Source organism: Marmota marmota, unplaced genomic scaffold, assembly GCF_001458135.2.
Source record: "Marmota marmota marmota unplaced genomic scaffold, marMar, whole genome shotgun sequence".
Taxonomy (NCBI): Eukaryota; Metazoa; Chordata; class Mammalia; order Rodentia; family Sciuridae; genus Marmota; species Marmota marmota.
The window spans coordinates 2,607,604-2,626,830 of NW_025999899.1; the positions used below are offsets into that span (position 1 = coordinate 2,607,604).

Genomic DNA, 19,227 nt, shown 5'->3' on the forward strand with positions numbered 1-19,227 from the left:
GCTGAAGTGTTCTTCAGGAAAGCTGATGATTCAGATTAGTTGTTCTGAGAGGGGAACAGCAGATAATTAGCCAGTTATGGGTTGTGTTAGAGGTTAACAAGTATTTATTATATTACTAAAAGAAGTCAGATCACCGTAACAAAAATTGATTTTTATTAAAATTGACCTGGATATTTTGGGGGGTGTACTGGGGAATGAATAGAGGGGCACTTCACCACTGAATTACATTCCTGATCCTTTTTATTTGTTTGTTTATTTATTTTTGAGACATCTCCTAGAGATGTTTTGAAGAAATAAAACCTAAAACATTGTTTATATATTTAAAATACAATACCAGTAAAACTGATTATTAGCTTCAAAATGATATTTTAGGACTCCACCTCCTACAAAGTATGTTGAATCTGTAGTATTAATCTATGTTATAATACGCTTTGTTTCTGAAACAGTGATTATTTTTAGAGACCTCTCTTCAGAATCACTCAGGGACATAGCTCTACTTTTTTCTTTTAGAAAAGCACAGAGGAATAATGTCCACTTTTGCCTAATATCATGCTTTACAATCAGTAACTTTGCTGAATGTGGTGGCGCATGCCTATAATTCCAGCGGTTCCAGAGGCTGAGGCAGGAGGAGAGTTCAAAGCCAGCCTTGGCAACTTAGCGAGGCCTGGTCTCTAAATAAAATATAAAAAAGGGTTGGGGGGCTGGGGTTGTGGCTCAGCGATAGAGTGCTTGCCTAGCATGTGTGGGGCACTGGGTTTCATCTTCAACACACATAAAAATAAAATAAAAGTAATGTGTCCAACTGTAACTAAAAATATTTTAAAAAGAGTTGGGGATGTGGCTTAGAGGTTAAGTGCCCCTGGGTTCAATCCCTGGTGCAAAAATAAATAAATAAATAACTTATTAATGGTGTGGGTAACTATAGGCCTGCATTTCCACCCACAATGCCCACTAGTTTTCATTTTTTCATAGAGCTAACTTAAGGCTTGCCTTCTCTTTTGTTTGGCAGGTAAACCTCTCCAGTTGACTCTTCAGGCTTGTGATGTCAAAGGAAAAGAAGACAAGTCAGGACCTGAAAACCTACTTGTGGAACCGTGGACAAGGGATGGTGAGCAGTGGGTGGGACAATTGCTATTGTGCTCAGAAGGCAGCTGTGTGAAGTCATACGCTGGTCTTTGACATTTTCAGGCATGCAGTCTTTACCTCAGCCTGTTGGCAATAGTTGCTGAACTATTTGTGTTAGTAATCTATATCGGTATTAATAACCTATAAGAATTTACAAGTATTTGAAAGTCTGAGAGCTCTTCAAAACTCAACTTTTTTTTTTTAAATAGCTTTTTTTTTTTTTTGAGAGAGAGAATTTTTAATATTTATTTTTTAGTTTTCAGTGGACAGAACATCTTTGTTTGTATGTGGTGCTGAGGATCGAACCCGGGCTGCACGCATGCCAGGCAAGCGTGCTACCACTTGAGCCACATCCCCAGCCCAAAACTCAAGTTTTGAAAAGCAAATTCTCCTCTTACAACAGAAAGTTATTGCTTTTCTCTGTTTTTTAGTTTGGATTGTCCTTCTGTTGTATTATAACAAAGTGTTAAGAAATTCAGTAGATCAGTAGCACCACACTGCTGAAAACACAGCTAAAAGGGGTATTTCCCCCAATGCAGCTGATTTGGCATTTGATTACCTAGGAGGAAGCGTCACTCATCCCTAGTATCAACTTAATGATTCCTAATGGGCATTTCATTTTGCTGGTGGTTCTTTTGCATATCCAGGGGGTGTTTGTGAGTCTGTTCCTCATCCATCTTGGTGGCCACCAGCTCAGTGCCATATATGTGTCACTTTTCTACTTACGGTACCTTTTTGAATCTCGCTGATTTTTAAAAGAAGGGTATAGAACATAGGAAGGCATGGCTTGTTGCCTTGAATTGGTTTCCCTTTGGCTTTCCTCACGGCACTGCTGTCTTCATTCATACATTCTCAGTGTTGCCTCTTCTCTTTCCTGTTTCCTGTGTTCATTCTTAGCACCAATGAAGTACAGACCCCTGGGAAAACATGCCTTCCCTGTTATACCTCCTCTTCTCAGTACCTCCTCTTAAGCATTATACTTGCACAAGATGGTTTCCCTAGTTTTCCCTTAGCAGTTCAACCTCTGCAGGAAAATTTCCTTCATTGCATCCATGTCCGGCCACTTTCTAGGTCTGTTAAGTCACCTGCCATCTAAAGCCAATGAGGTTGGGAGGAGGTAGAGACAGCTCTTTGCACTTTTCTCCTACCTTACACAGGAAATGTAAGACTTCTTTGCCAAAGACCCTTTGCATTTTCCTTCATTCTGAAAAATTGGAATTTTTGCCTCTGGAGCATGTGGAACCAAATTATCTGACACCAGATTGAGGATTTGATGTTGTTTACTGGGGATTGATCCCAGGGGTACTTTACCACTGAGCTACACTCCCAGCCCTCTTATATTCATTTATTTATGTATTTTTCCTTTTATATTTTGAGATATGGTCTCACTAAGTTACCTAGGCTGGCCTCCAACTTGGGATCCTCCTGCCTACTAAGCAGCTAGGATTGATTACAGGCACATGCTACCATTCCCAGCCCAGAGTGTAGATTTTTAACACTTTTAAGTTGGAAAAACCTACACTAGTTTTTCCTACACCTGCAAGTTGCATTTGCTAGCTCTTGGTGGTGTCTGATTTTAATACTTTGTTATTTTTCTCTGTGTCTGACATGGACCTATCTCTCCTTCGTATCTTCCACCCCCTTGGATGAGTGAATTTTAAAATCTTGCTGTAGCTGATAGCTTTGTTACTTTTGTTGTGATTCTGTGTGGATGGGTGAGGGAGAAGCCCTCAGTTCCTCCTGGGCTTCTCATTACAACTCCCTATGTTGTAACTCAGGTTACCTGTGGGTCTCTTGCTCTGCTATAAGAAAAGGATTCTAGAGACAAGAGCAAAGTCCTTACAAGCAGAACTGCTGGGTTTGGAAGAACAGATTTTTTTTCCCCCTTACAGGATGAAAGTTCTGTTCACTGGTCTACCTCAGGTTCTACCACTTCAGGGATGTGCCATTTGTGGACAAGTGCCACTGTAGTACCCAAGAAGGCCAGAGAACGAATGCCGACATTCCAGAAAGTTAACACTCCTGAAAGCCACTGCCACTTGGTCTGGTATTTTAAAGAAAAACTGGAGCCTAATATGATGACACACACCAGTTACACCAGGATTTAACCAAGCTTCTTGGGAGCCTGAGGCAGAAGAATCCAAAGTTCCAGGGCAGCCTCAGCAACTTAGTGAGGCCCCTACCTCAAAAAATAAATAAAAACTTTAAAATGTAAACATAAAGGTTTATTTAGAAATGAAAGGAAAACTGGCTAGTAAGAACTGAAGTGGAAGATATTAATCCTTTATTTATTTATTTATTTGGTACTGGGGATTGAACACAGGGGCTCTCAACCACTGACCACACCCCAGCCCTTTTTATGTTCTTTATTTTGAGACAGGGTCTTGCTAAGTTGTTTAGAGCCTTGCTAAGTTGCTGAGACTGACTGAACTTATGATCCTCCTACTTCTGCCTCCCGAGTTGCTGAGATTATAGGCATGCACTCTGCCCAGCTTAAGTCCTTTAAATCCATGGTTGATTAATTTTTTTCCCTGTCATTTGAGAGAGTAAATTTGACAAGTAGGGGTAGGGTGTCAAATGATCATAGATATAAAATATCACAACTAAACTTCCAAGCTGGTTTTTTACCCAGAAAAGGAAACACAAGGTTTCATTTTTTAAGGTGTGTCTCCCACTTTAAAAATAACTTAAATGTGAGCTGGAGTGTAGTTCAGTGGTAGAGCACTTGCCTAATATGCATGAGGTCAAGAATTCAATCCCCAGCATCGCCAAAAAAAAAAAAAAAAAAAAAAAAAAAAAAAAAAACAACCTAAACCAAAGTTTAAATGTGTACCTGGTGACAGTGTTATATAAAAAATATTGTCTTTCCAATTCTGTTGCTTTAAATTATTATTGCTTCTACAACTTTGAGACTAACTTAAATGGCTGATTAAGCACTTAACTTCTAGGTAGTATTTTAGTCTTCACAGCAGACTCCTTTTTAAAAATTATCTATTTATTTTCTTTTGCAATAAATACTTTCAAATAGAGTCATCCAGACCTCTGGGAAAGATTTTAATTCAATAATTAGGATAATTTTTGGTATTGCTGTTAGGAGAGTTTATGCAAAAAATTTCTGCCACTATGCCTTCTTAAAATTGTCTACAGAACTACTGTTTGGTAGAACTAAATCATAGCATCTGTCTATGAATTAGTACAGGTTCCTTCAGATTTCATTTTCATTAAATTTGGTGACAAATTTTGCACATTGTTCTATGGAGATTCAGGCTCATAAATTTTTATTTTACTGAATTGAGTATAATGAAATAAGAAGCATGAAATTGGTTTCAGTCTTTTCATCTTGACAGGGAAAATGGTTGAGAACAAGTCAGGGTTCCAGGAAGAATGGTCATTTAATGCTGATGTGACCATATGCTTGCCTTATGTATAAAGATGTTTGAAAGGGAAAGGCAACTGTGAGTCTAGCAGAAGACCTTTTTGTGAGTTGTTAAAGGATAATTAGCGACAAAGGTAAATCATGACTGCTGTGCAAATGGAAACAAACATGACATATTTTTTATTAATGGAGAATTCATAAAATACACACAGACCAGTAAGAATACTGAAATTAATTTACAGTTAGATTCAAAATTGCTTAGTTCCATAAGGAATAATCAGTTTCATTTCCACAGAACACAATTTTTATTTCCAACAGGAATCATTTGCATTGCCATCAATATCCTACAACCCAAAGAATTATAGAATAGCTTAGAGACAATAAAAGATGGATTTAACCAAAGAACGTGTTAGACAGGACACCCAGTGATTCTTTTTTGTCCATTTCAGTGTCTTTTACAATCTTTCCCCCACAGTCTTCTGAAATTAATCCCTCTCTCAACCTCTACGCCTACTTGCATTGATCAGCCCAGTCAAACATCAGTTATGGTTTTAGGTATGATTTAGGAAGATGATTGAGTGTGCAGTCTTTTGCCTCTGAATTAAACTCACTATCTCTATAAACCTTTTTTTTTTTTTTTAATCGTTACTTCAGAGTAGAGCTGCCTACATGTAAGGTTGAAGAGTTGTGCTCTGAGGAAGAGTAGTACCTGGCTGGTGCTCTGCTTACTTAGGGCTTTGTCAGGGAAGTTGCATCTGTCCAAAGGTGAAACCTTTACTCATTTTTATGATGGTACCAGATAGACTAGTTACCTCCTTGTTTTTGTGATCTTAGTTCTTAGGGTTATAAAAATGCGCAGTCATCCTAACTGTACATTTTTTTTTTCTTTCAGGTTTTCTTACAGAGACTGGAAAAACCAGAGCAAGTACTATTTTTTCTGCAGGAACTGAGTCTGCCTTCCAAGTTACACAAATCAGAATCATGGTAATTGTCCTACTAACTTATTTAAGCAATGTTACTACTTATTTTTTTTTTTTAAGTAATAGGATTACATTTTAGAAGGCCATATTGTTACTGTTTCATTGGGTATATAGTGATTATTGACCTTTGTCAGGCCTATAGCAGAGAGTAAGGACACAAAGATGGATAGATTAGTGAAATCTGTGAATGGTATGACTTTAAGGATTGAAAAAGAACACTTCTTGAGATGCCACTTTCTCACTTTTCTATGGCTTAATAAGTCTGAGTATCATTTCATTGGTTTGATTTTGTGTTAGAGGTTTGAATTTAACCATATTAATTGGAAACGAAACGGCCATAGAATTTTTTTTTTTTTTGTACTGTGTATTGAACCCAGGAGCATTCTACCACTGAGCTTCTTTTTGTCCATTTCAGTGTCTTTTACAGTTTTTCCTCACAGTGTTCTAGAAACTAATCCCTTTCTCAGCCTCTAAACCTGCTTGACTTGATCAAACATCAGTCAAGGTTTTAGGTATGACTCAGAAAGATGGTCAGTTGTGTGATATTTTCTCTCTTCAAATTAAAAATCACAATTTCTATAAACATTTTATTTTATTTTTTATTGTTACCTTAGAGCTAAATTGCTGAGATTGGCCTTGAACTTGAGATCCTCCTACCTCAGTTTCCTGGGTTGAAGAGATTACATGTGTGTGTCGCTGCACCCAGCTAGCTGTAGAACTTTTACCACTTTGATGTTCTCCATTCTGATCTCTGTTTTCAGGTTCGACGTGGCGGCATTGGTGCCCAGTGTGGCCTGGTTTTTGCCTATAACTCACCTTCTGATAAATTTCATGCAGAGGAACACTTTAAGCGGTTTGAAAAATATGACAAATGGAAGCTTCAGGAGCTCAGGCAATTTGTAAAAAGCAGGTAAGGAGCGGATCAAAAATCTGTATACTTGATAAAAATGTACTTATTCTCTAATTGGTGAAATATGCTTTCTTGTTTTTATAGAAAAGTACCACTACTATTTCATGGGTTTTGACAATTTTATACATACATTTATTCACTATCCAGTTAAGACATAGCACATTTCAATCATCCCCCAAAAGTTCACTGTCACTTCCCAATCAAGTACCCTCCACATCTAAGGCAATCATCATTGTGATTCCTATCACTGTAGATTTATTTTGCCTATTCTAGACTGTTATATAAATGGAATCATTGAGTGTATATCCTTTCATGTCTGCCTTCTTTTACTCAATGTGATTTTAATTTTCATCTATGTCATCATTCATCTTTTTTATTGTTAGGTTATATTCCATTATGTGAATATACCACAATTTGTTTATCAGTCTTCCTGTTCATTTAAATTTGGATTACATATAATTTGAAGCATTATTAATAAAGCTGTCAAGTGTTTTTTTATAACCAGTAGAGGGGGGAAAAAAAAGAAAAAGTACCACTAACCCACCACAGTGGATAACATTGACTGCATATGTAGAAATGTGTGTTAATTTGTTTGCTGCTTCCTACTCTGTTCTTTTTATGAGCAGGGTCACACATCTTCAGAATGTCTGGAGAATAATACATTCCTGAATTAGGGGAAAGTACCTGGACACTGGGAAATTTACCCTTATGGAGAGGGTGATGGGGAGTAGAGCAGGGAGGAGAGTGAAGCATGTAATGGAGGAGTTTCAAAGAAGAAAAATTAGATAGTATGTTTTAGAAGAACTACTTTGGCTTGTGTTATGTGCAGCATGGATGGAGGAAAGCAATCACAAAGGCAGGTGGGATAGAAGGAGACTGGCACTGTTGCCCAGGAAGTCAGAGCTGGGGTGACCTTGACCAGAGTGGCAGCCACAGCACCTGTAGCAATGGAGTGAGGTGAACTGATAAAGAGACTCCTAGAATTTCAAAATAGCAGTTCCTGGGAACAGACCAATGGAGGAGCAAGAGAGAGAAGATGACTTAAGTGGCATTAGGTCTGGGGGCAGGGGCATTGGGGCTTGGGTAGCTGGGGATCTTGTTAGCATCTTTATCTGGGATAGAAAATAGTCCAGGGAGAAACAGGTTAATATAAGATGATGAGCTCAGTGTTGGCCCTGCAGAATTTGACATTCTAGGAAACCTTTGAAATGTCCAGCAGCCAGTTGAACAAACAAATTAAGAGCACAGAAGAGAAACTTAGGCTGAAGGGATACAAAAGGAAGTCATTGAAACAATAGTTTAAAATGTGGGACTAGAAGAGATCACTTTGGAATTCCAGGGTGTGTGGACTTGGAAAAGAAGAGAAGGTAGGACATCATAATAAGCAAGACAAGTGGCACCAGAATATAAGGGGCAACATAGAAAAATTCCTGCAGAGAAGTAGCAGGAAAGCAGGACTGAGGTGTCCACTGTTACCCAGCAATTAATAAGATAAATACTAAAAGCAGATCTATTGATGTAGTCACAGAAGTCATTGGCAACCCTTGGGCAATGTTGCCTCCCTTATTGCTGTGAGTAAGTTAGAACTCATAGAGCAGAACTGTAGTTTCCATTTGTGTACTTGTATTTAACAGGAAATAGAATGGAGTTAATACAAGTCTTTAATTATCAAGTGCAGTGCTGCTTACACTTTAATATGCATTCAAGCCACTGAGAGATGTTGTGATAATGCAGGTTCTGATTCATTAGTTTTGGATAGAGCTTGAGACTCTTTTCTAACAAGCTCCCATGTGACCTTGATGCTAGCCATCCATAGACCACACTTTGAGTAGCAAAGATCTAGAATAAATCCTTTTCTTCACTGAAATTCCTTTGTTGCCTCCCCGAAAAATGATCATTCTGCCTCCACAGAGTATTCAGTAATGGAAATCAAGGAACTTCATTGATTAGAATATGAAGCTTTCTTTTTCTTTTTTTCTTCATTACTAGGGGATCCAATCCAGGACCTCACCTAGTGCTCTACTACTGAACTATACCCATTGTCTGAAGTTCACTTTTGTAATTTCTATTAGGTGGTCTTAATTTCAGCCTTCTAAGTGAATTGGAACAATTGTGTCTCATTCCTGAAATCTCCCTTTGCTATGCACACATATTTTTGTTGTTGTTGTTGTTGCTGGGGGCGGGGGGAGTACTGGGAATTGAACCCAGGGCATTCTACTTACTAAGTAAGCACTGTATCACTGAGTCACATCTCAACCCCCACACACCTTATTTTTTGGTACCAGGGATTGAACCCAGGGGTGCTTAACCATAGAGCTGTATCCTCAGTCCTTTTTAAGTTTTAGACAAGATCTTACTAAGTTGCTTAAGGCCTCACTAGGTTGCTAAGGCTGACCTCAAACTTGGTATCCTTTTGCCTCAGCCTCCCAAGCCACTGGGATTACAGGTGTGCACCTCCACATCTGGCTCCACACATGCCTTTTTAAAAAATGCTTTGTTTTTTAATAATAACCAAAAATGACACCTAATTTGAAGCTTCTATATCCCACTCTTGGGACATATTAAAATAGTTATTTCCCCTAAATAAAACTGCTGTCAAACAAGGTCTTTCATATCTTTTTTAAATATATTCTTAGTTGTCAATGGATATTATTTATTTATTTACTTGTTTATTATGTGGTACTGAGGATTGAACTCAGGGCCTCACACATGCCAGGCAAGTGCACTACCGCTGAGCCACAACTCCAGCCCCCCCCCCCTTTTTTTTTTTAACCTAAATACAGGCTTATTCACTATTCCCTAAATGATTTTAGTTCCTGGTTCCAGCCTGAACTACTCTTAAATCCTGATTAGTTGGCCTATATATTAACAGTTTCTTTACAGTGTGGAAATTAAAATGTTAATGTGCCCACATCTATCTTCTTGAACATTTTCTTTTCTTTGTTTGAGCATTGGTAAGGCACCGTGCTCCAGGGTCAGCTGTTTGGCTGCTATGCTTGCTTAAGCACAATAGCATTCAATTCTTGTTTCCCCTTCGTGCCTACTATGCAGTATGGTTTAGTGACTATGGTTGCTTCTCTCTTCTCTGACACTCTGCATATTCTGTATATCACAGACATTTCTTTGATAGTACCCAAAGTAAATTGTAAAATCTTCATATGTATGCTGTGGATGAAATTCATTGATGCAGTTTTGGTCTAAGAGAATTCTACCTGTTTCTTTAAGGGTTAATTGTATCACAAAAGGTTTGTGCCAAGAACCGCTTATGTTACTAGAACATTTTTTTCCCCTCTATTCCAGAATCTACTCTGGATTGTCTTTCTTCTTCTTGTCATAGTTCCCAGAGTTTGTTGCTGGTATCCATGCAGCCTGAACTATTCTGAACATATCCGTCATGTGTTCCTAGCTTGGTAACTGTATCACAGCCAGAATAGTGTAATGTTTTAGGAATGTTATTTGAAAAGACAGCCACCTTCTTCTTCTTAATTGTTTAATTCCTGAAAAGGGAGTATCATTAAAGAATGCAGTTTTTTAAGGGCTGGGGTTGTGACTCAGTGGTAGAGCGCTTGCCTTGCACATGTGAGGCCCTGAGTTGGATCCTCAACACCACATAAAAACAAACAAACAAACAAATAAATAAATAAAGTTTGGTCTACCTGTAATTAAAAATATTTTTAAATGCAGTTTTTTAATAGATATGCATTTTTTTTTAATATTTATTTATTTATTTATTTTAGTTTTAGGCGGACACAACATCTTTGTTTGTATGTGGTGCTGAGGATCGAACCCGGGCCGCACGCACTCCAGGCGAGCGCTCTACCACTTGAGCCACATCCCCAGCCCCAAGATATGCATTTTTTAAATATTTATTTATTTATTTGTTTTTGAGATGGGGTCTCACTGTGTTACCCAGGCTGGTCTCAAATTTATATGCTCAAGCAATCTTCCCATCTCAGACTCCTAAGTATCTGGAACTGCAGGCACATACCACCATGTACAACTAGTACCTAGTTTTCAAAAAGAAATGGCTCACAGTTGTGTTTCTATGGCTTAAAGACTGGAATGCTTTCCTGGAAGGATTTCTTAAGGAACAGGAAAGAATTCTGAGGATTATGAAGGCTGGGGTTTTGGGGTGTTTTGTTTTATTTTGTTTTGTCGGAGCTCCAAGGTGTGAAAGTGTTCATCTAGGCTGGTCATACACATATTAACCAGACCTAGGGAAGAAAATAAATCTCTCCTTAGTTCTTTCTAGGACTGCCCTTATTTGTATCTTCCTCCTAAGAATCTCAATTAAGGCTCCTCACTTCATGTTTCATTCTTTAGATGAGCTATTTATTTAGAGAAGCACACTTTCTTCTTAGTTCCCAAATTATATTTGAGTCTGACATAGTTCCCAATTTACAGATAAGAAGTCTGAGAGATGGAGAGGCAATTGCCATCACTACCTTTTGTATTCCAACAGTACCAGGTGCCACACCCAGTCCCTAATTGGTCACTGACAGGCTTTCTATACAAGCTAAATGCCACCAGGTGATGCCTCACTTGACAAACACTAGAGAAGTTTAGAAATAGAAAAATGTTTTGTGATTACCCTTGTGTTCACAGGATTGGTTGCTCATCTGATGACCTGGGAGAGGATGATCCTATTGGCTGGTTTGAGCTGGAAGAAGAGTGGGATGAAGCAGATGTCAAATTGCAGCAGTGCAGAGTTGCCAAAGTAAGCATAAGTGTGGCCTTCATATGTTTGCCTGCTGCCCTGCTTTTATTTTGTATACATTGTACTGCTTGTTTACCAGTCCTGTGCCAACACTGAACCTCAGAGAAGGATTGACCTCAAGGAGTTTCTAGTCTAGTGAAAGAGAGAGATGTGATATGGGCTGTGATAAAGGGAAATTCAGAGTGCTTTTGCAGCCCAGATGCAGAATATTCTACCCAGCCTGCAATTCACCCAGGAAGGCTTCCCAGGAATTGTGATATGATGCCAAGTTTTAGAAATTGACTAGCCTTCATCTTTAGCCAGGCTAAGATATGTAGAGTAGGCATCTCAGACTGTGAGAGCAGTAAGTCCATGTATAAATGCAGAGATATGTTTTTCCATGGCTGCAAAAGAAGCAATGACCATCTGGCTGCTTAATTTTTTTTTTTAACCTCAAGCATAAATCTTACACGTAAGAGAATTCAGAACTATCTTTAGGACTTACACAAATCAGATGCTCAGTAGATATTTATGCAGTTAAGTAGTAGATTATAACTTAAACTCTAAGAAGCAGGTTGATTATACAAAAGTTGGACTTTGAAAATAGCCTAGCTTTGAGCAGATAAGACTGTTTCCTGGGCTTCCAGCACTTGAGTTGCATGTATCAGTTGGGGACTTGGACACAGTTCCTCAGGGCATTGAAGGCATGTGTGTTTTCATCACATATCTGATTTTTGTTTTTAAGTGACCATACTAAATGGCAAATATACTTCTCTTATTCTGTTTTTGCCTTGAAGAGGGCTATTTCTCTTAGGATGATCTTTACCAAAACCTGACTTAATTCTGCATTTGTACTATCTGTTTTTCTGTTTGTTATAGATACTGGACGTAGATTTTGTATCCGAACTAGTGGGCATGATGGTATCTAATAAATTATTAAAATCTGGAACCTCCCCACAAAACTCTTTTCCCCACTTTTATTGTATTTAGGGATTCTGAGTCCTCTTGAAATCTCTTTTTCCCCTTCTAGTATTTGATGGTGAAGTTCCTCTGCACCCGTCAGGAGTCAGCAGAGCGCTTGGGAGTGCAAGGCTTGAGCATCAGTGGGTACCTCCGGCCTGCAAGAGCAGAGGCAGAGCAAAACATCCTCTGTGCCCACTGCAGAAAGGACACAGAGAGTGTCTGTGGGGCCACCCTGCTCCTCAGGACTCTTCAGTTCATCCAGCAACTCGCCCATGACCTGGTAGGCTTTCCTTAGTTGTTACACCACATTTCTTTAGGAAAAACAAATGACAGTGTTAAAAGAAATGAACACCAACCAGTAAACCTGGGTCTACTTATACCATGGCAGTATGAATGTGTATAACAGACATCATGCTTCTGTAATGACATTGAAGAGCCAAGGAAAGTGGAATATTGGGCACTTATGGCATTAGCCAGTGAAAGACTAAGTGGCATGTGGCCATTGTTGTGATCTCTCTTCAAATAGACCTGCAAACACTGCTTAAAGTTCTCTAGCCATAGGACTGGGTGTGTAGCTCAGTGATAGAATGTCTGCTTAGTATGCATAAGACCCTAGGATCCACCTCCAGCACTACAAAACAATAAAATTAAAAAATAAAGGGTCCCCAGCAATGGTTGCCCAGGGGAGGAAGGTAAAGTAAATTCATGAGGCTTATGTCTTTTTTAAGTCTTAAGATAATTATTATTGAAGTTTAGGTGAATTTTATTTGTTTACTAAAATGTCAGGATTTAAAATCATTTGTGGGTTTGATACCAACTTTTATAGCCACTAATAAAACCCAATGACAATTTATTCAATGGAAGATTACTATAAACATTACCATGGAGTACACATCTCATCTCAGGAATCCAGTGGAGCCCTCTCATGGGTGTATACAACAGTGTCTGCTCCTGGCTTTCATTTTCCTCAGGACAGTTAGAGGCTGGTGACTCAGTGTACATATATGACTAGTTTGGTTTCTGTCATCTAAGAGCTCATATTGCAACAGAAAAGAGCAAATTAGAGGGAGAGACCTAGGAATAGCAGGTGGATTTACAACAGAAGTTCAGTCCATGTGCAGGAAAGGGTCAGACAGGTCCTGGACATTAATCACCATCAGGTAAAGACTGTGCTGCGTTATGAAGTTAGGAGACTTTTGCAGATGTGTGTATGGTGTGTGTGTTAAGAGGGTTATGTGTATATATACATTTATATATATGTATGTACATACATATATATAAATATGTGTGAATGTACAATATATATAAATTTATACAATGTATATAAATTGTACATACACATACATATTTTAGAAAACTTTATACCAGAAATAGTTCCTGACAAACATTTAGTAGTTAAGAGTGTCAGTTATATGAGAATTTCACTCATGTGAAGCCACCTCACTCCTTAACAATGAGTTAACAAAGGCATTACAATATTGCTGTAAATGCATTTTTTTAATTTTGCTTTTTCTGGTCTTTATGATTTTTTTAGGTACAGCAGAAGGAAAGTGGCCTAAAATATAAATCTTTTCTGGACTTTACGGGTCTTGATTTGCAGATCTTCTGGAATTTTTACAGTAAACTAAAGCAAAAGTAGGTCAGAATTTGTTATGATAATCACAAACAAAAGTGAAAACATTGAGTTTTGCAATTCTGAATGGACAGTTTGTTCTTTTTTTTTTTTTTTAACTTTCTACTCGTATATATTATTCTGATTTGAAAGATTTGGTTATTATTGGAAAAAAAATACCTTAAATTTTGATGAAATACTTTAAGAAGTGCTTTCACAGATGTTTTCTTACTTGATTAACTTCACAACTTTTAGGATAAGCAGGTCGAATATTTTAGTAGTACATGTTGAGCATCCCTAATCTGAGAATCTGAAACATGCTCCAGAAATCTGAAACTTTTTATGTACCACAAGTAGAAAATTCCATACCTGACCTCACGTGATGAACTGCAGTCAAAACACGGGTACACTAAAAATTAACCAACAACTACAGATACACTGAAAATACTGTATGAAGATGTCTTCAGACTATTTGTATAAGGTGTATATGAAACATTAATGTATTTCATGTTTAGACTCGGATCCCACCAACAAATATCTCGTGTGTACATATATTCCAAGATCAGAAAAAGTTCAAAATCTGAAACATTGTGTTCCCAAGTTACTCATCCTCATTATACAGATGAAATGGCAGGATCAGAAATGAATTTCCTTCTCAGTGGAGGGCAGCGTCAGATGAGGCCTGCGTTTCAGACTCCTAGTACAGTATTCTTGCTGTTCTGCCCTTCCTCTTGCTTGGCATTCTTTTTTGTTAAGCCTGTTATCCAGAGGCGAGTCCTCTGTAGACCACTGTATGGCTTTGGAGGGTGAAGGCAACTTGCTCTTTTGCTCTCTGATGTTTTTTGTCCTTCTGCAGCCCAAGGGAAGAGTGCATATGTGCCCAAACCTTGCTGCTGCGCCTCCTCCAGAGTTGCTTCTCAGTGCTGCAGGGAGAGGCACTGGCTGCCTCTGGGGAAGAAAAGCCTCCAACCCAGCGCCCTGAGGGCGTGGAGGCTGCCAAGGAGCTCTACATACACTTATGTGATGGTAAGGATTTGGGGAATTCCCTGAATACAACCCTGCGCTGGCCTCTTGCTGGCATGGGGAGGTTCCTGTGTTCATGCAAACCAGAAAGGGATTGCTGTGGTGGGTTTCTTTGAATTACCATTTCAAGTTCCAAATTTATTTCTTTATCAACTGACTTCTCTTCCTACCATTTTCTCCTGTATCACAGTGAGAATAATTACTGTTACATTATTCAGTTTTGAGCTCTTTTTTTTGGGGGGGGGGGTGGGTACCAGGGGTTGAACCCAGAGGTGCTTAACCACTGAGCCACATCCCCAGCCCATTTTATTTTTTATTTGAAGAGAGTATCTCACTAAGTTGTTCATGGCCTGGCTAAATTGCTGAAGCTGGCTTTGAACTTGTGATCCTCCTGCCTCAGCCTCCCAAGCCACAGGATTACAGGCATACACCACCACACCCAGCCATACTATTCAGTCTTAACCTCAATCAAGGCTGAGGTGAAGAGATTACAGTGACAAATTGAAGATGAAACGAGACAATCTGACAGTATTTTTAAGGTTTTTCCAGGTTATATCTCAAAAGAACAGAGAAAGAAATAAGAACTGACATATATCGTCTTTGTTTTAGCTAAATGTTAACAAAAAAATAATATTCTTATACTGCCTAACCTGTACAAAAGCAATTCTTGTTCTGATATTAACTATAAAACGGAGAGTTTTGTTCACCAGTTTTTAGCGGTATGTATTGTAAGTGAATAGATGGAACATATTAAAGTTGATTCCATTGTTCATTTTTATTAGTGGTAGATAGGGTGGATGGAGATTCCATGCCCATGGAGATATTAAAACAAGAGGTCAGGAACACCCTTCTCAATGGAGCTGCCATCTTCTTTCCTGATCGACAGACCCGACGGAACCATCTCTTCACCATGATGGTAATTATTATCTGAAAGGACAGTTCCCATTCCTGAAGTCTATTAGGATGAGATCTATTAATCTTTGTTCTCTCTGAATATATTGTCAGTTTTAATTTCCCAATTGTGGGGGACACACAGATATCAAAGGACAAGGACAGTATTTCATCTGTGTTTCACAAGTGTTATCTCACAAAGTCACAATTTAGTCTCCATCTTTATGACTTGCCTTCAATAAAATTTTGTTTTATTTTTATTTCCCAAATATGGGAAAGTTTAAAATGAATACCAAAGTTGACTAAATAGTATAATAACTCCTATCAGCCCCAAATGTACTAATCATCTAGCTTCAACATTGATGAACTTGGGCTAATTTTATTTCATGTATAAAATGCTTCACCTACTCTTTTCCCCACAATCCAGTATCATTTTGAGGTAAATCCCTGTTGTATTTTATTCAAACTATTTCAATATAGATCTGTAAAGAAAATATGACCAAGTTTTGATCTTCAGCTGGTTTTCTTCTCCCTCCTAGACCCCTTCTCCATGTTTTTCAGACTTCATACCAGGAATGAAAGATGCTTTCAGTATTTATAAGCATTATTTTACCAAATGGAGTATCCTATACAAAAATCTGTTTCACTTCTTTGCTGGAAGCATTCACCAGGTGGCTGAGCAAATGATTTTTTTTTTTTTTCTCACACGTGTCTCACATGATAAGTAGAAAGAGAACATATGATCTCTAGAATGACATTGGTGTCTGTTAGCAATGCAATCTTGTCTCTTTTGCCTTGCCCATCCCTTCAGACAGCAGCAATGAGGATTGTTTTTTTACCTTCTCATGCTGATGAATTGAATAGCACTGCTGACTTTTCACCATTCTAAATAGTTCTTTCTTTAGGTAATTATGTTTATTGTGACCTTATCTTAGCTCCCCACTGTGCTGTGCCAGGCAGGGCCCTGGGCTTAAATTCTCTGGAAATCCCTTGTCAGTGCCTTATATTGAAGAAAGTGTTCAGTACATTTATTTAAGAAAAAATAAAATTCCCCCAAAGTAGCCTGGTAGTCCCACCAGAAGGTCTATCTATTTCCTATTACTGACAGCATAGACTGTAAACGTACAAGACAAAGGAAAAGCTTTGATCCTGATTAAATACAGAAAGTTCATGAGAATTGCACTGTCTTTGCCTTTTGCTCTGGGGATGGCATTCCCAATGATAAAGAGTATATATCCTCTGGAGGTCCATTGTCTGAACATTTGTATCAGGCTTTTCTACAGGAAGGCTTACAGATGTTACCTTTGGCAGGGAACCAAAGTCACCTGCCATCTTTTGTGTGGATGGTTGGTTCTGCTGCTTCTTAGCACTGGACCAGGTTTTAGGTGGTTACTGTAATATGGTCCAGGCCCTGCTCTCCTCATACTATGGACCAGTGGGTGGTGGTATTTCATGCTTTTATAGGTCTTTGGAATGTCATGGGATAGATTTTTTTTGAATGTACACTTTCTGGTTTTGTAGAAGAATGTCACTGAGCAAGAGCACAAGCAGTCCCTGCAGCTCACTTTCCGTTCACTATGCACATATTTTAGGTAAGATCATACTTCAATTGTCAAATATTTCAGATCTCTGCAAAGTCATTTTCTTTAGCTATCCCCTCCTTCCATGTCATTTGGAGTAGTACTTTTCCTGCCCTACTAGAAAGCTCAATTTCTGGAGTGAATTATTACTAGGAACAAGGACGATTAAAATACTGGTTGAATTATAGCCTTGTCAAGAGCTTAGTCCAAGTTCCAATCATTATAAAATGAGTTAGAGTTGAACCTGCTGAAGGCTTCTTTGAGTTCTTCACTTTCTAAATAAGTTTTAAAGACAAAAACTAAAAAAGCCAAAGAAGTTGGGGTTCTGTACTCAAGTGTACAAACCCAATTACATTAAAACCAACTGTAAAAGCACAGAATTGTAGTTCACAGAAGAAAGGTTCCAGGAGGGGAGGCTTGGAGATTTGTAGTGTTTTGATTATCAAAGAAACGCAGCCCACAGGACCATTAGCTTCTTTGTTAATCAAAACACTACAAATATATATCTATAGATATATAAAATTTAGTTGTACATGGACAGGTACCTTTATTATTTATTTATCTTATTGAGGATTGAACTCAGTGCTTCACATGTGCTAGGCAAGCACTCATCCACTGAGCTATAGCCCCAGCCCCCAGGTATAGACTCTTGATGGAGGAAGAAAGCTAATAGCTCAAACACCTGCCTGCAAGTCAGACTGAGCCTGGTACGGATTGCCTGACTTACAAGGCTAGCTATATAAAATGTTTCCAGAATCAAATAGCAAGGATGATGGAAGAGCCTGGGGCCATTATCTGAACAACATTTGAAGTAGGGAATCATTAGCCTGGATTGTCCAGTTAGCATTCATGAGGTCAGTATTTCTTTTTGGTGGCCAAGGTGATTTACTCATTAGACATATTCCTTAGGATCTTTTCTAAGGCCTGGAGGATTTCTGAGTCTGTGCTTACAGAAGGGTATGTGGACAGATAGTGACACAGTCTTAGCTGGAATCATGGTTTATCTTCCTGATGCAGACTCTTTCCGTCCCATAGAACTGATACTGAAATCTTTCTGGGATTTTTTAAGACAGAAAACATGAAAATCCCCTTCTTGAAACCAGATATGGTGACTAATTTGTGTATTTTCAGTGATAAGGATCCAGGCGGCCTTCTACTTTTACCTGAGAAAAGTGACCTGGCTGACATGAACATCAGTGAAGTCCTGGCAGTCATGAACACCCTCCTCTCTGTTGCTGCTCGAGAGGTATCTCATGGCTTCCTCTCTCTCTTCTTTGCCTTGTGCTTTTAGGAACACATGATATGGTAGTCGCTATGCCTGTCCTTTAGCCCTTATCTACAGTATGACTTGATGATTACACATGAACACAGAGGTTTCCCAGCTAACCCCTATGAACAAGTAAGGGGACCTTTCCTTTCCTGTCCCCTGGTAGTCAGCAAGGAGTAAAAGCACAGATGTGCTTATTAAGACTTCTGTGAGGGGCTGGGGATGTGGCTCAAGCGGTAGCGTGCTTGCCTAGCATGTGTGTGGCTCAGGTTCAATCCTTAGCACCACATACAACAAAGATGTTGTGTCCGCCGAAAACTAAAAATAAATAAATATTAAAATTCTCTCTCTCTTAAAAAAAAAAAAAAAGAAGGGCAAAACTCATTGATGAGTTTATTTAAAAAAAAAAAAAAGACTTCTGTGAAAAAAGAGGAATGGATTTGTAATCAAGGACCCTGATACTATCAGTGGTCAGCCCAACACGTAGTTATATATTTGTGATGTGAATTTTGTGGAAAACTGTTTTGACATTTAAAAAAAAACTGATTACTTAGTAAATTTGAAGACTAATCAAATCTGAAAATGTAGTCTCTTTTTCCCATGTTAATGATATTTTTTAAACTTTGTACTTCTTTTTTTCATATGAAAGGTTTTGCTTCTCAAAATGTAGTTCATGCTCTTAATGATGGGAAGCACCAGGAATAGTGAAAAAAATAATAATTTCCAGGTCCTACCCCAAGCTACTGATTTGGAATGTCTAAAGATAGGTTTAAGAATGTGCATTTTTACCAAGCACTCCCAAGA

General features: G+C 38.5%; 1 protein-coding gene across 4 annotated transcripts in view; it reads left to right on the forward strand.

The window, feature by feature from the left end:
• Positions 1-19,227, forward strand: part of Zzef1 (zinc finger ZZ-type and EF-hand domain containing 1) — a 116,108-nt gene that overhangs the window by 29,679 nt on the left and 67,202 nt on the right. For all 4 annotated transcript variants that reach the window (XM_015505889.2, XM_048798397.1, XM_048798398.1 and 1 more), the window contains 10 exons: positions 1,010-1,108; positions 5,394-5,485; positions 6,243-6,391; positions 10,997-11,108; positions 12,118-12,330; positions 13,585-13,685; positions 14,519-14,688; positions 15,468-15,601; positions 17,098-17,168; positions 18,288-18,402. In XM_015505889.2, coding sequence (XP_015361375.1) covers positions 1,010-1,108; positions 5,394-5,485; positions 6,243-6,391; positions 10,997-11,108; positions 12,118-12,330; positions 13,585-13,685; positions 14,519-14,688; positions 15,468-15,601; positions 17,098-17,168; positions 18,288-18,402 — 1,256 coding nt within the window. The remainder of the gene's footprint in view (positions 1-1,009; positions 1,109-5,393; positions 5,486-6,242; positions 6,392-10,996; positions 11,109-12,117; positions 12,331-13,584; positions 13,686-14,518; positions 14,689-15,467; positions 15,602-17,097; positions 17,169-18,287; positions 18,403-19,227) is intronic.